Genomic DNA, 18,966 nt, shown 5'->3' with positions numbered 1-18,966 from the left:
TGAAGAAATAATAGCTGAAAATTTCCCTAATGTTTGCAAAGAAAAAAAGACATCCAGACGAAAGAGACACAAAAATCCTCCAACAAAGTCATGTCTACACCCCCCAATGATGTCTACACCAAAACACACAGTAACTAAAATGAATTCCAAATGCAGCAAGACAAAAGAAAACAGTTACATAACAAAGGAAACCCCATAAGGTTTTCAGTGGGTTGTTCAGCAGAAACCTTGCAGACAAGAAGGGAGTGCCATGATATATTCAAAGTGCTGAAGGGGAAAAATCGGCAGCCAAAAATACTTTATCCACCAGACTATCATTCAGAATAGTAGGAGAGATAAGAAGGAGTTTCCCAAGCAAAATCCAAAGGAGTTCATGACCAACAATGAGCCCTACAAGAAACGTCACAGGGTAAAAGACACAGGGTAATGTCTTTAAGGGTAAAAGCAAGATCATGAGTAACATGAAGCACAAAGGGAGTAAAAATAAATATGTGTAAATATCAGTATGACACCATATACCTAGCACATGGGGAGAAGAGGAGTAAAGTGTGAGCTCAAACTTAAGCAACCATCAACTTAATACACACTGCTATATGCAGAAGATGTTATATAGAAACCGAAAGGGAAGCACAAATTAAAAACCAGTAATAAAGGGGTGCCTGGGTGACTCAAATGGTTAAGTGCCGACTTTGGCTCAGACTATGATCTCACAGTTTGTGCGTTCAAGCCGCCCATCATGCTCTGAGCTGACAGCTCAGAGGCTGGAACTTGTTTAGGATTCTATGCCCCCCTTTTTCTCTGCCTCTTCCCCTCTCATGCAGTCTCTCTCTCTCTCTCTCTCTCTCTCTCTCTCTCTCTCTCTCTCTCTTTCTCTCTCTTTCTCTCAAAACTAAACACTAATTTTTTTTTAAACCCAGGGATATAAAAAAAAAAAAAGAGTAAAGAATCCAAGCATATCATCACAGAAAACAAACATCACTAGAGAAGACTGCAAGGAAAGAAACAGATCCAAAAAAACAAACAAAACAAATAACAAAACAGCAATAATTAAATATCTCTCAATGATTTCCTTGAATGTAAATTGACTAAATACTACAATCAAAAGATACAACATGACAAAATGTATTAAAAAATAATAAGACTAACCTACCTGTTGCCTACTAGAGACATACTTCAGACATAAAGACATCTGCAGACTGAGAGTGAGGGGTGGAGAAATATTTATCATATAGACGGAGGTCAAGAGAAAGCTTGGATAGCAATAATTATATCAAACAAAACTGACCTTAAAACGAAGACTGGGGGAAAGACCAAGATGGTGGGACAGCATGGAAGTTTTTTTGCTTCTCTCGTACCCAAAATGCAGTCAGATCAACACTAAACCATCCTGCACATCTAGAAAACTGACTTGAGGATTAACACATCAATCTGCACAACCTGAACCACAAAACTCAGCAGGTACGTGGCATGGAGAGGTGAACTGGGAGGGAGAGAAGCCGCGGAGTGCAGGGAGCTGATTTTGCTTGAGGAGAGAGGGTGGAGATGGGGGGACGGGGGAGTATGGTAAAAGTACCGCCCTCCAAAAGCAGCAGGCCAAAAAAAAGGAAGAGTGGACACAGCCACAGGGACTGAACAAAAAAGGGAGAAAAGAGAAAGGAGAGGGTTTAATTTCCACTAGGACTCTGTAAACAGGGGGAGCACAGAGTCTGAACCTCCACAACTCAATACCTGACGGAGCTCTGGTAGGAAAGGCGAATCCCTGGGAGCAGAGAGTGGAGCCCTGAGAGGCCACAGGGGGAAAGGCATTTCCCTGTTGGGAGGACATTTCATAGAGGCCTCCCCACAGGTAAAGTTCCCAGTGGACCTCAGAGAATGGCCACATTCACTGGTACTGGAGCAAGGACTTTAAGGGTGAAGCCTGGTGCCAGATGTGTGCTATGATCTGCCACAATCCCTGAAATGCTGCTGCTGCTACAATGATCACAGAACTTCTTCTGGGACGGGCTGGTGCCCAGCTGCAGTATCTGGGCATCAGCAGCAGCACAGTCTCCCAAACATTCCTGGGGGCAGAGGGGCGCCCACCATTGCTCAGCGAGACCCTCCACAGAGAGTCCAAACAGGTCAAAGCCACAGGCCCTCAGAAGTGAGAATGGGGAAACATCCCCATCTGAGATACAACTCAGGAGGGAGGTGCTGCTTGACAGCATGACCGCGTGGTCATGGAAAGTGTAGAAGTGGGGAATGGATGGAAACTGGAGACAAAGGAGGGGTGCATGATTGCCAGTTGGGGAGAGCACAGAGTTTTGATACTAGAGACTGGGTAGCTGGGTGAGGCCATTTTCACTCCTCCCACACATTGCGCATACATGCCTATACATGCCACAACAATCCACCCCAGTAAGCTAAGCAGCACCGTCTAGTGGAGAACAAACCGTCACACTAAGCCCTGCCCAACCACGCCAACCAAGCTCTTGAGGAACACCACCAGTCTCTCGCTTGCTTAGTTTACAGACTATACAGTGGTTCATGGTTTGACTTCTAGGGGAAACCGAATGTAATTCCAATCATATTTGATTCTGTTCACTGGTCCACCTATTCATTTTTTTTCTTTTCATTTTCTTTTCTTATTCTTGAATACAGAAAGAGAAAAAAATTATTTTTATATTCCGTTTTTGTTAAAATGATTTTTCTTTAATTTTTTCTGCTACATTTTTACTTTTTTGTGAATTTTTATATTGTATTTTACTTCAATCATTTCATTTAACCTATTTTATTCTATGCATTTTTAAATTTTTCAAACGTCTCCTTCCCCCCGCCCCTCCCACCTTTTTTTCTTTTCTTATCTTCCCTTTTTAATCTCTCAAGTGTCTTTCAACAAACAGACGAAAACACACGTAGGATCTAGTATCCTTTATTCGATTTTTTAGGTTTTTTAAAAATTGGTTAATTTTTATTTTTGGAACTTTATTAATTCCTTTTCTTCCTTCAAAAAGACAAAAGAGAGAAATTCACCCCAAAGAAAGAACAGGAAAAAAATGACAGCCAGTGATTTCAGCAACATACATACAAGCAAGATGACTGAACAGAATTTAGAATCATAATGAAAAGAATACTAGTGGGGGTTGAATAGATTAGAATTCCTTTCTGTGGAGATAAAAGAAGTAAAAGCTAATCAGGATGAAATTAAAAAAAAAAATGCTCTAACTGAGCTGCAGTCTTGAATGGATGCCACAGTGGCAAAGATGAATAAAGCAGAGCAGCAAGTCAGCTATACAGAGAAGAAATTTATGGAGAACAATGAAGCAGAAAAAAAGCGGGAGACTAAGGCAAAAGAGCATGATATAAGAATAAGAGAACTCAGTGACTCATTAAAAAGGAAGAACATAAGAATCCTAGGATTCCCAGAAGATGAAGAGAGAAAAGGGGGTAGAAGGTTTATGTGAGCAAGTCATAGTGGAAAACTTCCTTAACCTGGGGAAAGACACAGACATCAAAATTCAGGAAGCACAGAGAACTCCCATTAGATTCAACAAAAATTGACCATCAACAAAGCCTAACATAACCAAATTCACAAAATACTCTGGCAAGGAAACAACCATGAAAGCAGTAAAGGGGAATAAAAGTCCTTGACATACAAGGGAAGTCAGACCAAGTTCACAGCAGACCTATCCACAGAAATTTGGCAGGCCAGAAAGGAGAGGCAGGATATATTCAATGTGCTGAACCAGAAAAATATGCAGCCAAAAATTCTTTATCCAGCAAGGCTGTCGTTCAAAATAGAAGAGCAATAAAAAGTTTCCCAGACACACAAAAATTAAAGGATTTTGTGACCACTAAACCAGCAGTGCAAGAAATTTTAAGGGGTCTTTCTAGGGAGTGAAAAGATGGAAAAAAGGAAAAAAAAGACCAAAAGCAGCAAAGACTACAAAGGAACAGAGAACACCACCAGAAATGCCAACTCTACAAGCAACATAATGGCAATAAATTCATATCTTTCAGTACTCACTCAAAATGTCAATGGACTAAATGCTCCAATCAAAAGACAATGGGTAAGAAAAGAATGGGTAAGAAAAGAAGATCCACAGCAGCATAGATGCTGTTTACAAGAGACCCACTTTAGACCTAAAGACACCTTCAGATTGAAAATGAGGGGATGGAGACTCATCTATCATGCTAATGTTTGACAAAAGAAAGCTGGAGTAGCCATACTTATATCAGACAATCTAGACTTTGAAATAAAGACTGTAACAAGAAATGAAGAAGGGCATCATATCATAATTAGGGGGTCTATCCACCAAGAAGACCTAACAATTGTAAACACTTATGCTCCAAATGTGGAAGAACCTACATATCAATTAATCAATTAATCAAAAACATAAAGACACTCATTGATAGTATACCATAATAGTAGGGGACTTCAACACCCTCTTACAGCAATGGAGAGATCATCTAAACAGAAAATCTGTAAGGAAACTGGCTTTGAATGACACCTTGGACCAGAAACACTTAACAGATATATGCAGAACATTTCATCCTAAAGCAACGGAATACACATTCTCCTCCAGTGGACATGGAACATTCTCCAGAACAGACCACATATTGGGACACAAATCAGCCCTCAAGAAGTACAAAAAGATCAAGATCATGCCGTGTATATTTTCAGACCACAACACCATGACACTTGAAATCAACGATAAGAAAAAATATGGAAAGACAACAAATACTTGGAGAATAAAGAACATCCTACTAAAGGATGAATGGGTAATCAAGAAGTTAAAGAGGAAATTAAAAAGTACATGGAAGCCAATAAAAATGACAACATCACAGCCCCTAACCTCTGGACATAGCAAAGGCAGTCATAAGAGGGAAGTATACAGCAATCCAGGCCTTCATAAAGAAGAAAGGTCTCGGATACAAAATGTAACCTTACACCTTATGGAGTTGGAAGAAGAACAGCAACTAAATCCCCCACACAAGCAGAAGACAGGAAATAAGAAAGATTAGAGCAGACATCAATGCTATGGAAACTGAAAGAACAGTAGAATAGATCAGTGAAACCAGAAGCTGGTTCTTTGAAAGAATTAACAAAATTGATAAACACCTAACCAGTTTGATCAAAAAGAAAAAGGAAGGGACCCAAATAAAATCAAGAATGAAAGAGGAGAGATCACAACCAACACAGCAGAAATACAAACAATAATAAGAGAATATTATGAGCAATTATACGCAAATAAAATGGGCAATCTCAAAACAATGGACAAATTCCTAGAAATGTATAACCTACCAAAATTGAAATAGGAAGAAATAGAAAATTTGAACAGACCCATAACCACTAAAGAAATTGAATTAGTAATAAAAAATGCCCCAAAACACAAGAGTCGAGGGCCAGATGGCTTTCAGGGGAATTCTACCAAACATTAAGGAAGAATTAACACCTATTCTTTTGAAGCTGTTCCAAAAAATAGAAATGGAGGGAAAACTTCCAAATTCATACTATGGAGACAGTATTGCCTTGATTCCAAAACCAGACAAAGACCTCACTATAGAGGAGAACAACAGACCAATTTCCCTGATGACCATGGATGCAGAAATCCTCAACAAGATTTAGCCAACTGGATCCAACAGTACATTAGAAGAATTATTCACCACAACCAAGTGGGATTTAAACCTGGAATGCAGGGCTGGTTCAACATCTGCAAAACAATCAATGTGATTCATCGCATCAATAAAAGAAAGGACAAGAACCACATGATGCTCTCCACAGATGCAGAGAAAGCATTTGACAAAGTAGAGCATCCTTTCTTGATAAGAACCCTCAATAAAGTAGGTATAGAATGATCAGACCTCAAGATCTGATCTTTTACCTCAAGATAAAAGCATATATGAAAGATCCACTGCTAATATCATCCTCAATGGATGGGCTTTCCCCCTAAGGTCAGGAACAAAACAGGGATGTCCATTCTCTCCACTGTTATTCAAAATAGAATTGAAAGTCATAGCCTCAGCAATCAGACAACACAAAGGAATAAAAGCATCCAAACTGGCCAGGAGGAAGTTAAACTTTCACTCTTTGCACATGACATGATACCTTATAAGGAAAACCCAAAAGATCCCACCAAAAAACTTCTAGTACTATCCATGAATTCAGCAAAGTCACAGGATATAAAATCAATGCACAGGATATAAAATCAATGCACAGAAATTGGTTGTGTTCGTATACACCAACAATGAAGCAACACAAAGAGAAATCAAGGAATCGATACCATTTATAATTGCACCAGAAACCGAATACCTAGGAATAAATCTAACCAAAGAGGTGAAAAAGTCTATACGCTGAAAACTATAGAAAGCTCATGAAAGAAATTGAAAAACACACACAAAAAAATATGGAAAAATATTCCATGCTCCTGAATAGGAAGAACAAATATTGTTAAAATGTCAATAAAACCCAAAGCAATCTATAATTCAACGCAATCCCTATCAAAATAGCACCAGCGTTCTTCATAGAACTACAATAAACAATCCTAAAATTTGTATGGAACCAGAAAAGGCCCCAAATATCCAAAGAATATTGAAAAAGAAAACCAAAGCTGAAGGCATCACAATCCCAGGCTTCAAGAGCCTTACAAAGCTGTAATCATCAAGATTGTATGACATTGGCACAAAAACTGAGCCGAGAACAATGGAACAGAATACAGACCTCAGAAGTGGACCCAATCTTATGGCCAACTAATCTTGGACAAAGAAGGAGAGAAATCCAATGGAAAAAAGACACTCTCTTCACCAAGTGGTGCTGGGAAAACTGGAGAGTGACATGCAGAAAAATGAGCCTGGACCACTTTCTGACACCATACATAAAGATAAAATCAAAATTGATGAAAGACCAAAATAGATGTAAGACAGGAAGCCATCAAAATCCTCAAGGAGAAAGTAGGTAAAAACCTCTTTGACCTTGGCTGCAGCAACTTCTTACTCAACACCTCTCCAAAGGCAAGGGAAACAAAGGCAAAAATGAACTAATGGGACCTCATCAAAATAAAAAGCTTCTGCATAGCAAAAGAAACAATAAAAAAAAAAAAACACTAAAAGGCAACTGATGGAATGGGAGAAGATATTTGGCACATGACATATGGGATAAAGGGTTAGTACCCAAAATCTATAAAGAACTTATCAAACTCAACATCCAAACAACAAATTATCCAGTGAAGAAATGAGCAAAAGACGTGAATAGACCCTTCTCCAAAGAAGACAACCGATTGTGGTTGAAAAAATACTCAACATCACTCATCATCAGGGAAATACAAATCAAAACCACAATGAGATACCATGTCACACCTGTCAGAATGGCTAACATTAACAACTTAGGCAACAATAGATGATGGCGAGGATGTGGAGAAAGAGGATCTCTTTTGTACTGCTGATAGTAATGCAAACTCGTGCAGCCAGTCTGGAAAAAATTAAAAATAGAACCACCCTATGACCCAGCACCAGTGCACTACTAGGTATTTATCCAAGGGATACAGGTGTGCTGGTTCAAAGGGGCACATGCACCCCAATGTTCATACCAGTGCTGTCAACAATAGCCAAAGTGTGGAAAGAGCATAAATGTCCATTGACAGATGAATGGATACAGAAGATGTGGTATATATATTCAATGGAGTATTACTCGGCAATGGAAAAGAATGAAATCTTGCCGTTTGCAACTACATGGATGGAACTAGAGGGTATTATGCTAAGTGAAATTAGTCTGTCAGAGAAAGACAAATATCATATGACTTCATTCATAGCCTGCTTGGGATTTCTTTCACCCCTCTCTCTCTGCCCCTCCCCGACATGTGCTCTTTCTCTCTCTCTCTCTTTCAAAATAAATAAATAAACATTAAAAAATAATAATAAAGTATAAAGCTAAAGAAAACAGTCACAGAGCAGGAGTTAGGTATGATAAGTACACTTGTTTATTTTCACATAGTCTGTGCCCCCAGAACATCTGAATAACAAAATACAGTTCATTTGTGCTACTCTGGTTGAGATTTAGCTTTAAAAATTAAACAGTTCATCCTTCTACTAACTGTTAACTCCAGTGCTGTTTAACCATTTCCAACCCCAGTGCTCACTACCATTTCTTCTTTTCTCAATTTCAAAATAAGCTCTAGCCTCAAGTCTCCGGAAAAGCAAACCTGGAAGTCACCAGATTTATGGCAGATGTCGTTATTACAAAATATTTGGGTTTAGGCAGAGAATGGGAGAAGTAGAAACAGCTGAAAAGCAGTGTTGGAGCTGCTCCTAATTTGCTGCTCTATGGTTTTAAATTATGTTCAAAGTAACTGATTTTATTTTCAACCTGAAATCTCTAAGCACTCTTACTGAAATAAGGGACTTTACTCACCTACCTTGAACTAGACCATTACCGTCTCTTATTTCATTTTGCAAGCTTACTCTTCTCTCATCTTCTGTTCCTTTTCATTTAGTCTGCAGGTTAAACATAACACATAATAGAGGAACATAATTAAAAACAAAATCTCCAATCTAGGAAACCTCTTCCCAAGACAAAAGAAAAGAACAATAAACATTAACTAGGCATATATAAGGCACATGATATGCTATCCAAAATAAAGTGTTTGTGGCGGAGAAGTAGGGGGACCTAAAATTCCTTCATTCCTTAAACACACCAGTGTTGAGGCCAGAGGACTTTGAATCTTTGAATTCCAAGAGCCTGGACTACAGAGTGAGAGAGACATTCCCACAGGGACACCCTGGCGGGCCATAGGTGTGTGATTGTGAACCGGGAGAAAAAAGAGGTGGTGTAGGCACGGAGGGGAAGGATCCCGTTCTGTGGAGACACAAAGGGAAGAGAAACAGAGGCTGTGGAAATGTAGGATTGAATTTGGACAAGAGAAAACCCCAAATGGGAATCAGACAAAAACAGAAAAAATCAAATTTCTAACTGCGGGCTTTCTCCACACTGGGGCTGGTTGCCCTGTTTGTGCACCCAGGGAGCCAGCCCTGGGCTCAGTAAGTAGCTGAGAGGTGCAGTCCCTAGTCAGAGAAAGCCGTCTCCTCCCTGAGTGCTATGGAAAGAAGGTCTACAGCCATTGCAAGGACAAAGATCCCTGCCTGCACCCGCTGGCCAGAGGCCCCTTATCAGCAGGGCAGAGCAGCACCTCCCCATTACTGGGGAGCACAGAGGAGGATGCTTTAAGACATCAGGGTTTGAATCCCAGCCAAGCACCCAGGAGGCAGAGGAGTCAGTAGAGCGGGACAAACAACCTCATTCATGCCCACATGGCACTGTCAGGAACCAGATCACTGAGCAGGATCCTTTAAGACATCGGGGTTTGAATCCCGGTCAAGGGTCTGGGATGCGCAGGAGATTGGAGCAAAAAATAAAAAATAAAAAAAAATAATGGTCCACTCATGTCTGTGCAGCACATTGAGTACACCATGATCACAGTGGTTTGGGATACCTGGTCCAGAGAGGGGATGGGTGTCACCACTTTTCTCCCTGTCACCAACAAAGTGGGGCTTCATGGAAGGGACAAAGGGCCACAGTGGAGGCAGAACCCACTTACCCCAAATCAGGCCCCTCTGCACCTGGTAACTGCATATGTAACAGAGCAAGATTGACACTGACTGAGCCAGACAGTCGCTTCCCCAGACTAGCACTGGTTCATGGCACCCAATGGTTTTGCATTTTCTGATTTAATTTTTGGACAATTCTTATTTTATGTATATATATATATATATATATATATACACACACACATAAATATACATATATATATATACATATATATATATATATATATACACACACACACACACACATATGCATACACACACACACACACACACACACACACACACACATATACATGTATATATATGTATATGTTTTTTCTTCCTTTCTTCTTATTTCTTCCCTTCTCTAGTCTGGTTATTCTGGTTATTGGCTTGTTTATGCAAACATATTTAATCTGTTCTCTTTACGCCTGTTTTATCTCCTTCTTTTTTATTTTCCTCTTTATGGTCCCTAGATAGGCCATATAGTTCTCTGCCTAGTCAATTTTATTTTCTTTCCTTTTCCTCTGCCCCTGTCATTGCTTTGTATGGGACAAGACCTCTTCCACCATCACTGTCCCCTTTCTGCCTCCTTTTCCCCCCAGGGCTACTTCAGTGAAGAAGTCAAAGCACACCTGATGTAGGGTCCAAACCTTCATTCTGCATAGGGAGACAAAGCAACCAGAGTCACAACAACAGAGAGCAAATAGCACACCCCAAAACACCTCCTGAAGGGCCAGGCCCTGGACGGTGTATGACCCCTTTTTAATATAATAGTTAGTGCTCAAGGGTGCAAGACACATAACAAGCTGCTAAAACACATTAGAGGCAGAAAACTAGCCAAAATGATGAAATGGAAGAATTCTCCTCAAAGAAATTCCAGGGAGATATGACAGCTAAAGAATTGATCAAAACAGATAAAAACAATATATCTAATCAATAGTTTAGAATAACAGTCACAAGATTCATTGCTGGACTTGAAAAAGGCACAGAAGACAGCAGAGAATCTATTACTGCACAGACCAAGGAACTAAGAAACAGTCATGAAGAATTTAAAAATGCTGTAAATGAGGTGAAAAATTAACTAGATACAGTGAGAGTGAGGATTGAAGGGGCAGAGGGGAGATTAAGTGAAGTATAAGATAAATTAGGGAAAAAGATGAAGCTGAGGAAAATAGAGCTAGAAAAGTACTAGACCATGAAGGGAGCGTTAGAGAATTAGAGAACTAACTAACTAACTAACTAACTAACTAACTAACTAACTAAGTGATTCAATGAAATGTAATAATATCTGTGTCATAGGAGTTCCAGAAAAAGAACACAAAGGGGCAGAAGGTTTACTTGAACAAACCATAGCTCAGAACTTCACCAATCTGGGGAAGGAAACATTGAAATCCAGGAGGCACAGAGCACTCCCTTCAGCCCTAAAAGGGATCGATCTTCTCCATGACATACCATAGTGAGGCTGGCAAAATACAAAGATAAAGAGAGAATTCTGAAAGCAGCTAGGGACAAATGGGTCTTAACCTATAAGGGTAGAACATAACAGTAGTAGCAGACCTATCTACTGAAACTTGGCAAGCCAGAGGGAATGGCAGGAAATATTCAATGTGCTGAATAGGAAAAATATGCAGCCAAGAATCCTTTATCCAGCAAGCCTCTCATTCAGAATAGAAGGAGAGATAAAGGTTTCCTAGACAAACAAAAACTGAAGGAATTCATCACCACTTAACCAGCCCTGCAGGAGATCCTAAGGGGGACTCTGTGAGTGGAATGTTGCAAAGACCACAAAGGACCAGAGACATCACTATAAGCATGAAATCTACAGGCATCACAATGACACTAAATCCGCATCTTTGAGTAATAATGCTGAATGTACATGGACAAAATGCTCCAATCAAAAGATGCAGGATATCAGAATGGATTAAAAAAAATCCATCTATAAACTGTCTACAAGAGACCATTTTAGACCTGAGGATACTTTCAGATTGAAAGCAAGGGGATGGAGAACAATCTATCATGCTACTCGATGTCAAAGGAAAGCTAGAGTAACCATACATATATCAGACAAATTAGATTTTAAACTAAAGGCTGTAATAAGAGATGAAGAAGGGCATTATATAATAATTACGGGGTCTATCCATCAAGAAGAGCTAACAATTATAAATGTTTAGGCACATAATTTGAAAACACCCAAATATATAAATAAATAAATCACAAACATAAGCAATCTTATTGATAAGAATATGGTAATTGCAGGTGACTTTAATACTCCGCTTACAACAATGGACAGATCATCTAGGCAGAAAACCACTAAAGAACAATAACCCTGAATGATACACTGGACCTGATGGACTTGACAGATATATTCAGGACTTTTCACCCTAGAGCAGCAGAATATACATTCTTCTCGAGTGCACATGAACATTTTCTAAGATAGATCACACACTGGGTCACAAACCAGCCCTCCATAAGTATAAAAGAATTGAGATCATACCACGCACATTTTCAGATCATAATGCTCTGAAAGTTGAAATCAACCACAGGAAAAGGTTTGGAAAACCTCCAAATGCATGGGGTAAAAGAATATTCTACTTGGGTCAATGAATGGGTCAACCAGGTAATTGGAGAAAAAATTTTATTTCATTTTATTTTATTTTATTTTTTTGCATTTTATTTTTTTTTAATTTTTATTTTTTTTAATATATGAAATTTATTGTCAAATTGGTTTCCATACAACACCCAGTGCTCATCCCAAAAGGTGCCCTCCTCAATACCCATCACCCACCCTCCCCGCCCTCCCACCCCCCATCAACCCTCAGTTTGTTCTCAGTTTTTAACAGTCTCTTATGCTTTGGTTCTCTCCCACTCTAACCTCTTTTTTTTTTTTTTTCCTTCCCCTCCCCCATGGGTTTCTGTTAAGTTTCTCAGGATCCACATAAGAGTGAAACCATATGGTATCTGTCTTTCTCTGTATGGCTTATTTCACTTAGCATCACACTCTCCAGTTCCACCCACGTTGCTACAAAAGGCCATATTTCATTCTTTGGAGAAAAAATTTTAAAATATATGGAAGCAAATGAAAATGAAAACACCACACTCCAAACCCTTTGGGATGCAACGAAGTCGGTCCTAAGAGGAAAATACATTGCAACCCAGGCCTATCTCGAGAAACAGGAAAAATCCCAAATACAAACTCCAAGAGCACTAGAAGCAGAACAACAAAGAAACTCCAAGGCCAGCAGAAGAGGAGAAATAATAAAGATTAGAGCAGAAATAAATGATCTAGATCAAACAAAACAAAAACAGAAACAAAAACAAAACAGTAGAACATATCAATGAAACTAACAGCTGGTTTTTTGAGAAGATAAAGAAAATTGTTAAAACCCTAGCCAGATTTCTCAAAACAAAAACAAAAACAAACAAACAAACAAACAAAAACCAGAGGACCCTAATAGATAAAATCACAAATGATAATAGACCTACCACAACCAATAAAAGCAATTATCCCAGAATACAATGAAAAATTATATGCTAACATACTTGACAACCTGAAAGAAATGGACAAATTCCACCCTTGACACACACACTACCAAAACTCAAATGGGAAGAAATAGAAAACTTGAACAGACCCACAACTAGTGAAGAAATTGAATCAGTTATCAAAAATCTCCCAACAAATAAGAGTCATGGGTCAGATGGTTTCCCAGGGGAATTCTACCAGACATTTAAAGCAAAGCTAATACCTATCCTTCTCTACCTGTTCCAAAAAATAGAAATGGAAGGAAAGCTTCCAGACTCATTTATGAGGCCAGCATTACCTTGATTCCAAAACTAGACAAAGACCCACTAAAAAAAAAAAAAAAAAAAAAAAAAAAAAAAAGGAGAATTACAGGCCAGTATCCCTGATGAACATGATGCAAAAAATTATCAACAAGATACTAGCAAATCAAATTCAACAGCATATAAAAGGAATTATTCACCATGATGAAGTGGGATTCATTCCTGGGCTGCAGGACTGGTTCAATATTCAAAAATCAATCACTGTGACACATCCTATAAATAAAAGAAATGATAAGACCCATACGATCCTGACAATAGATGCAGAAAAAGGATCTGACGAAATATAGCATCTTTCTTAATAAAAATCCTCAAGAAAGTCGGGTTAGAAGGAACATAAAAACCATATAAGAAAAGCCCACAGCTAATACCATCCTCAACTGGGAAAAACTGAGAGCTTTTCCCCCGAGATCAGAAATACAACAGGGATGTCCACTCTCACCACTGTTGTTTAACATAGTGTTGGAAGTCCTAGCATCAGCAATCAGATGACAAAATGAAATGAAAAGGCATACAAATTGCAAAGAAGAAGTCAAACTTTCACTTTTCACAGATGACATGGCACCCTACATGGAAAACCTGAAAAACCCCACCGAAAAGGTGCTATAGCTCATACATGAATTCAGCAAAGTCACAGGATACAAAAATCAATGTATGGAAATAAGTTGCATTTCTATACACCAATAATGAAGTAACAGAAAGAGAAATCAAAAAGTCAATCTCGTTAACTTGTACTAAGTTCTTGTATGGTTCTTGTGCTAAGAACCACAAAATACCTAGGAATAAACACAGGCAAACATGTGAAAGATCTGTATGGTGAAAACTATAGAAAACTAATGAAGGAAACTGGAGAAGACACAAAGTAATAGAAAAACATTCTATGCTAATGGATTGGAAGAATAAATACTGTTATGTCAATGCTACTCAAAGCAATCTACACATTCAATGCAATCCCAATCAAAATTGCACCTTCTCAAAGCTAGAACAAACAATCCTAAAATTTGCATGGAACAACAAAAGACCCCAAACAGTCAAAGTAATACTGAAGAAGAAAACCAAAGTGGGAGGCATCACAATTCCAGACTTTAGCCTTTGATCATCAAGACAGCATGGTGTTGGCACAAAAACAGACACATAGACCAATGGAATAGAATAGAAACCCCAGAACTGGACCCACAAAGGTATGGCCAACTAATCTTTGACAAAGCAGGAAAGAGCAGCCAATGGAAAAAGAGAGTCTCTTTAACAACTGGTGCTGGGACTACTAGAGAGCAACATGCAGAAGGATGAAACTAGACCACTTTCTTACACCATTCACAAAAATAAACTCAAATGGATAAAAGACCTAAATGTGAGACAGGAAACCATCAAAACCCTAGAGAGAAAACAGGCAACAACCTCTTTGAACACAGCTGTAGCAATTTCTTGCTCAACATATGACCAAAGGCAAGGGAACTAAAAGTAAAACTGAACCCTGGGACCTCATCAAGATAAAAAGCATCTGCACTGCAAAGGAAATGATCAACAAAACTAAAGGCAACCAATGGAATGGGAAAAGATATTTTCAAATGACATATAGGATAAAGAGTTAGTATCCAAACTCTATAAAGAACTTACCAAACTCAACATCCAAAAAACAAACAAAAATGAATAAATGGGTAGAAGACATGAATACACACTGTTCCAAAGAAGACATCAGATGGCCAAGAGACACATGAAAAGATGCTCAACATCACTCATCATCAGGGAAATACAAGTCAAAACCATATTAAGATAACACCTCATACTGCTCAGAGTGACTAAAATTAACAACTTAGGAAACCACAGATGCTGGAGAGGATGTGGAGAAACCCTGTTGCAGTGTTGGTGGGAATGCAAACCGGTGTTGCCGGTCTGGAAAACAATGGGGAGCTTCCTCAAAAAAATTAAAAATAGAACTACCTTACAACCCAGCAATGGCACTACTTGTAATTTATCCAAAGGATACTAGAGTGCCGATTCATAGGGGCACATGTACCCCAATGTTTGGAGCAGCACTTTCCACAGTAGACAAATTATGGAAAGAGCCTAAATGTCCATCAACTAATGAATGGATAAAGAGAATGTGGTTTATACAACAGAATACTACTTGGCAATGAGAAAGAATGAAATCCTTGCAGCAACGTGGATGGAACTGGAAGGTATTATGCTAAGTGAAGTAAGTCAGGCAGAGAAACACAAACAGCTTATGTTTTCACTCATATGTGGATCTTGAGAAACTTATCAGAAGACCATGGGGGAGGGGAAGGAGGAAAAATAATTACAGAGAGGGAGGAAGGCAAACCACAAGAAACTCTTAAATACAGAGAACAAACTGAGGGTTGATGGGGGGTGATGGGGGGAGAGGGGAAAATGGATGATGGGCATCGAGCAGGGCACTTGTTGGGATGGGTGCGAGCACTGGGTGTTGTATGTAAGCCAATTTGACCATGAATTATATTTTACAAAAAGAAACATTTTTCCACATAACCTCTTTATTATAAGTATTTTTGATATTGCAATAAGAGCAATATTGCCCTGAGACACACAAACAAATTTATTTTACTTATAACAGTGTCTTGTTACTTTTCCTCTCCCACTTTTTAGGATCTTGTTGATGCTAGATCTACTGCTCTCTGTTAAAGCCTTTTACTTCATGACTATCTCACAGGTCCAGACATTCTAAATAAAATCATATGTATTCTACTAATATTACTATGGAAATGTATTTGATATTGTTTAACCCAGACTACTCACATAAGATACACAGATAAGTTAACTTTATATTCAGAAACCTAATTCTGTTTTATTTTAATTAGTGATAAATTCATTGCACTGTTAAAAATTGGGGCAAAACACACATTATGTAAAAATAACCATTTAGAAAGATACAATTCAGGACTATTTGTATCTTTGAAATGTTGTACAATATCACCTCTCTAGTTATTAAACATTTTCATCAGCTTAAAAAGAAACCCTTCATATAGTATTTTCCATTCTCCTTTCACCTGGCCCATGGCAACCACTAACCTGTGGTCTTAAAGGTTATGCTTTTTTTAAAAAAATACAGGTTTCACAGATTTAAGTTCCAAACGGACAGAGTTTTTAAAATCTTTTGTTTTATTCATTGTTTACACTTTTCTTTTACCAGATTTTATGCTACTGGCAGCAATCTAGAAAGAATTGTATTTACAAGGAAGGAAATCATTTTTAGTTCAGGGTCTAAATATAATTATGTATGTATTTATTTAAAAGATTCTGTAAGAATGAGGTTTTGCAGATCTCATATTTTTGTCAATATCTCAGTTAACGTTATTTGGCCTGTTTTATTTTAACTGAATATATTTCATACAGTAAGAAGGAAACACTCTGTCTGAATGTTACCCTTTAATTGCTAGGAGACCAGGCATCTTGTGATGTCACAACTACTGAGGTGGAGAACCATTGTGATGGTCTGGATACATTACCTGTGTAGGCACGCCAAAGCAGCAGCTGAAGCTGCAGTGTTCAAAACCATGCAGATGACAAACATAGCTGAAAGAAACCTTATTTGAGATGGCACATGTTTCTTCAGAAATTCAAGATGGTTCTCCTAAAGATGGATCGACTAATTCTGCAGCCTCTGTTAGATCTCCTTTGTGGGATCCCACATTGACTGGGGATTTGGACCTAAGGTCTATGATTGAAGAAAATGCTTTTCAGGCTTTGTCAGGAGAATCCTTAATAAAAAGACCACGATACACATTTTGTGTCTCTGAACCAGACGAAGATAATGATTTTCTTTCTCTGACTTTTCCCAGAAAACTTTGGAACATAGTTGAAAGTGATCAATTCAAATCAATTTGGTGGGATGAGAATGGAACTTCAATAGTGATTGATGAGGAACTCTTCAAGAAAGAAGTTCTGGAGAGAAAGGCCCCTTTCAGAATATTTGAAACTGGAAGTATGAAGAGTTTAGTTCGCCAGCTTAACCTGTATGGATTTAGTAAAAAGCGACAGAGTTTCCAAAGATCTGCTTCTCTGGCTGATTTTCTGGCAGAGGAAAAAGAAGTATCTGTTTTAAGCAAGGTATTCAAAAATGTTATTGCTTATATATGAAATATATAAAATTTTACTTCATACATCAGTAAATATGTTCATAAATATAGGCTGCAACTAGGTCTTTAAAGTTATATGAAAAAGTTTAAAAATACTTATTAAAAATTAAGGATACCTTAGGCATGAATCATTCAGCATTATAAGAAATTGTGCTAGCAACTTTGACCTTTATCAATAAACTCCTATCTAAATAAGCTACTGAAGCCATTTAAAGTGGTATTCACTGTTAGTTGTAAGTAACAGTTACATTTTCACAACCATAATTAAATGTTTATTTCCAGTAAGTAATTTTTTTAAAATACTAACAATGTACATGTATTATTGATGACTTTATGTGATGAAACTAAGTCAAAATTTCATAAATTAAATCTGTTATCCTCTCTTGTATCTTCACTGAAGAATGTCACTAAATAACATTCTCCTTTGGTTTTAGTTACAGTTCTATCATAATCCAAATTTTAAACGAAGCTGCCCTCAACTTTTAGTAAGAATGAAAAGAAGAGTCGGGATTAAAAATGCTTCCACAGTATCACTAGTTCAAGATTTCAACAAGAAACCATGCAGAGCTGAGGGTAATGTGCATAGTCCTAATTCTGGTTTTGTTGCTGAAACTAGTGGAGAAAGGGCATTGTCAACCTCCACAAATTTAAATGTGCCCCTGATAAGGAAGCATCCTACTATCCAGAGAGTTGCTAATACAACTGCCCCCATGAGAAGTGATCTTTCTCCACCGTCATCAATGTCAGCTAGGCCGTCAGAACAAATGGTAATGGATCAGCATGCCATTTTAAACCAGTTGACCACTTTTCACATGCATTCACGTGACAGCTACACTCAAGCAAATGGCCACATTGTGAACTTTGTTACAACTACAACTGCTACATCTCAGTATGGCATCATATCTCCCTTACAGAACAGTTATTTTGGAACAATGGTGGAGCCTTGCACTTTTCCAACTAGATATCCTGCTGTGTCAGCCAGTGAGGTTCGTTTTTCTAACCCTCAATCACCAAGCAACCAATGGTTCTCAATGCCAATGATAGCTGATACTTCTGCTGCCTCACTTGCAACGTCAACTCATCAACCGTCTTCATCCTATGTACATCATCCTGATTACAAGTGATCTATCAAAGGACTAACAGATAATACAAGAAAACAAAGATTAAAATTTATTGGCAAATGACCAAATATGGAAATTCTCTTATTTGAACAATAAAATTACATGTTCACCTTTATGGTTTCATTTTGTTTACTTTTGAAATAATTTAGAGTAAAATCCTTTGTTATTTATTTATTGTACTTATTGGCCATTTGATAGTACTACTTTGACATGCCTCCTAAGTAAATTATGCCTAATCAGCTTTTTAAAAAAGACATGAGGAGCAAAGGAAAAGAAGCCAAAGTTATGTAATTTCTGAAGCAGTCCACGATGAATCAAATAAAGCCATATAT

The 18,966-nt window shown here is 38.2% G+C and overlaps 1 protein-coding gene across 2 annotated transcripts; it reads left to right on the top strand.

Annotated features, from left to right (window-relative positions):
- Positions 1 to 979: 979 nt before the first annotated feature.
- Positions 980 to 18,749, top strand: LOC128777376 (heat shock transcription factor, Y-linked-like). 2 transcript variants are annotated; one of them, XM_053904223.1, is made up of 3 exons: positions 980 to 1,458; positions 16,815 to 17,484; positions 17,948 to 18,749. In XM_053904223.1, exons 2-3 carry the CDS (start codon positions 16,972 to 16,974, stop codon positions 18,635 to 18,637), a joined length of 1,203 nt encoding a protein of 400 aa, XP_053760198.1. In that variant the 5' UTR covers positions 980 to 1,458; positions 16,815 to 16,971; the 3' UTR covers positions 18,638 to 18,749. The 2 variants fall into 2 exon arrangements, with proteins under 2 accessions (XP_053760198.1, XP_053760166.1); XM_053904191.1 differs by lacking the exon at positions 980 to 1,458 and having other exon boundaries at positions 15,878 to 17,484.
- The last annotated feature ends 217 nt before the right edge of the window (positions 18,750 to 18,966 follow it).

Source organism: Panthera pardus, unplaced genomic scaffold (genome assembly GCF_024362965.1).
Source record: "Panthera pardus isolate Hobbes unplaced genomic scaffold, ASM2436296v1 HiC_scaffold_1, whole genome shotgun sequence".
NCBI classification, from domain to species: domain Eukaryota; kingdom Metazoa; phylum Chordata; class Mammalia; order Carnivora; family Felidae; genus Panthera; species Panthera pardus.
Note: the sequence above shows the minus strand (reverse complement) of the source record. Positions and strands in the feature narration are given on the sequence as shown.

Coding starts and splice junctions, on each gene's coding strand:
- LOC128777376 (XM_053904223.1), top strand. CDS start 16,972: ATGGCACATGTTTCTTCAGAAATTCAAGATGGTTCTCCTAAAGATGGA. Junction 17,485..17,947: donor AAGTATCTGTTTTAAGCAAG/GTATTCAAAAAT, acceptor CTTTGGTTTTAG/TTACAGTTCTATCATAATCC.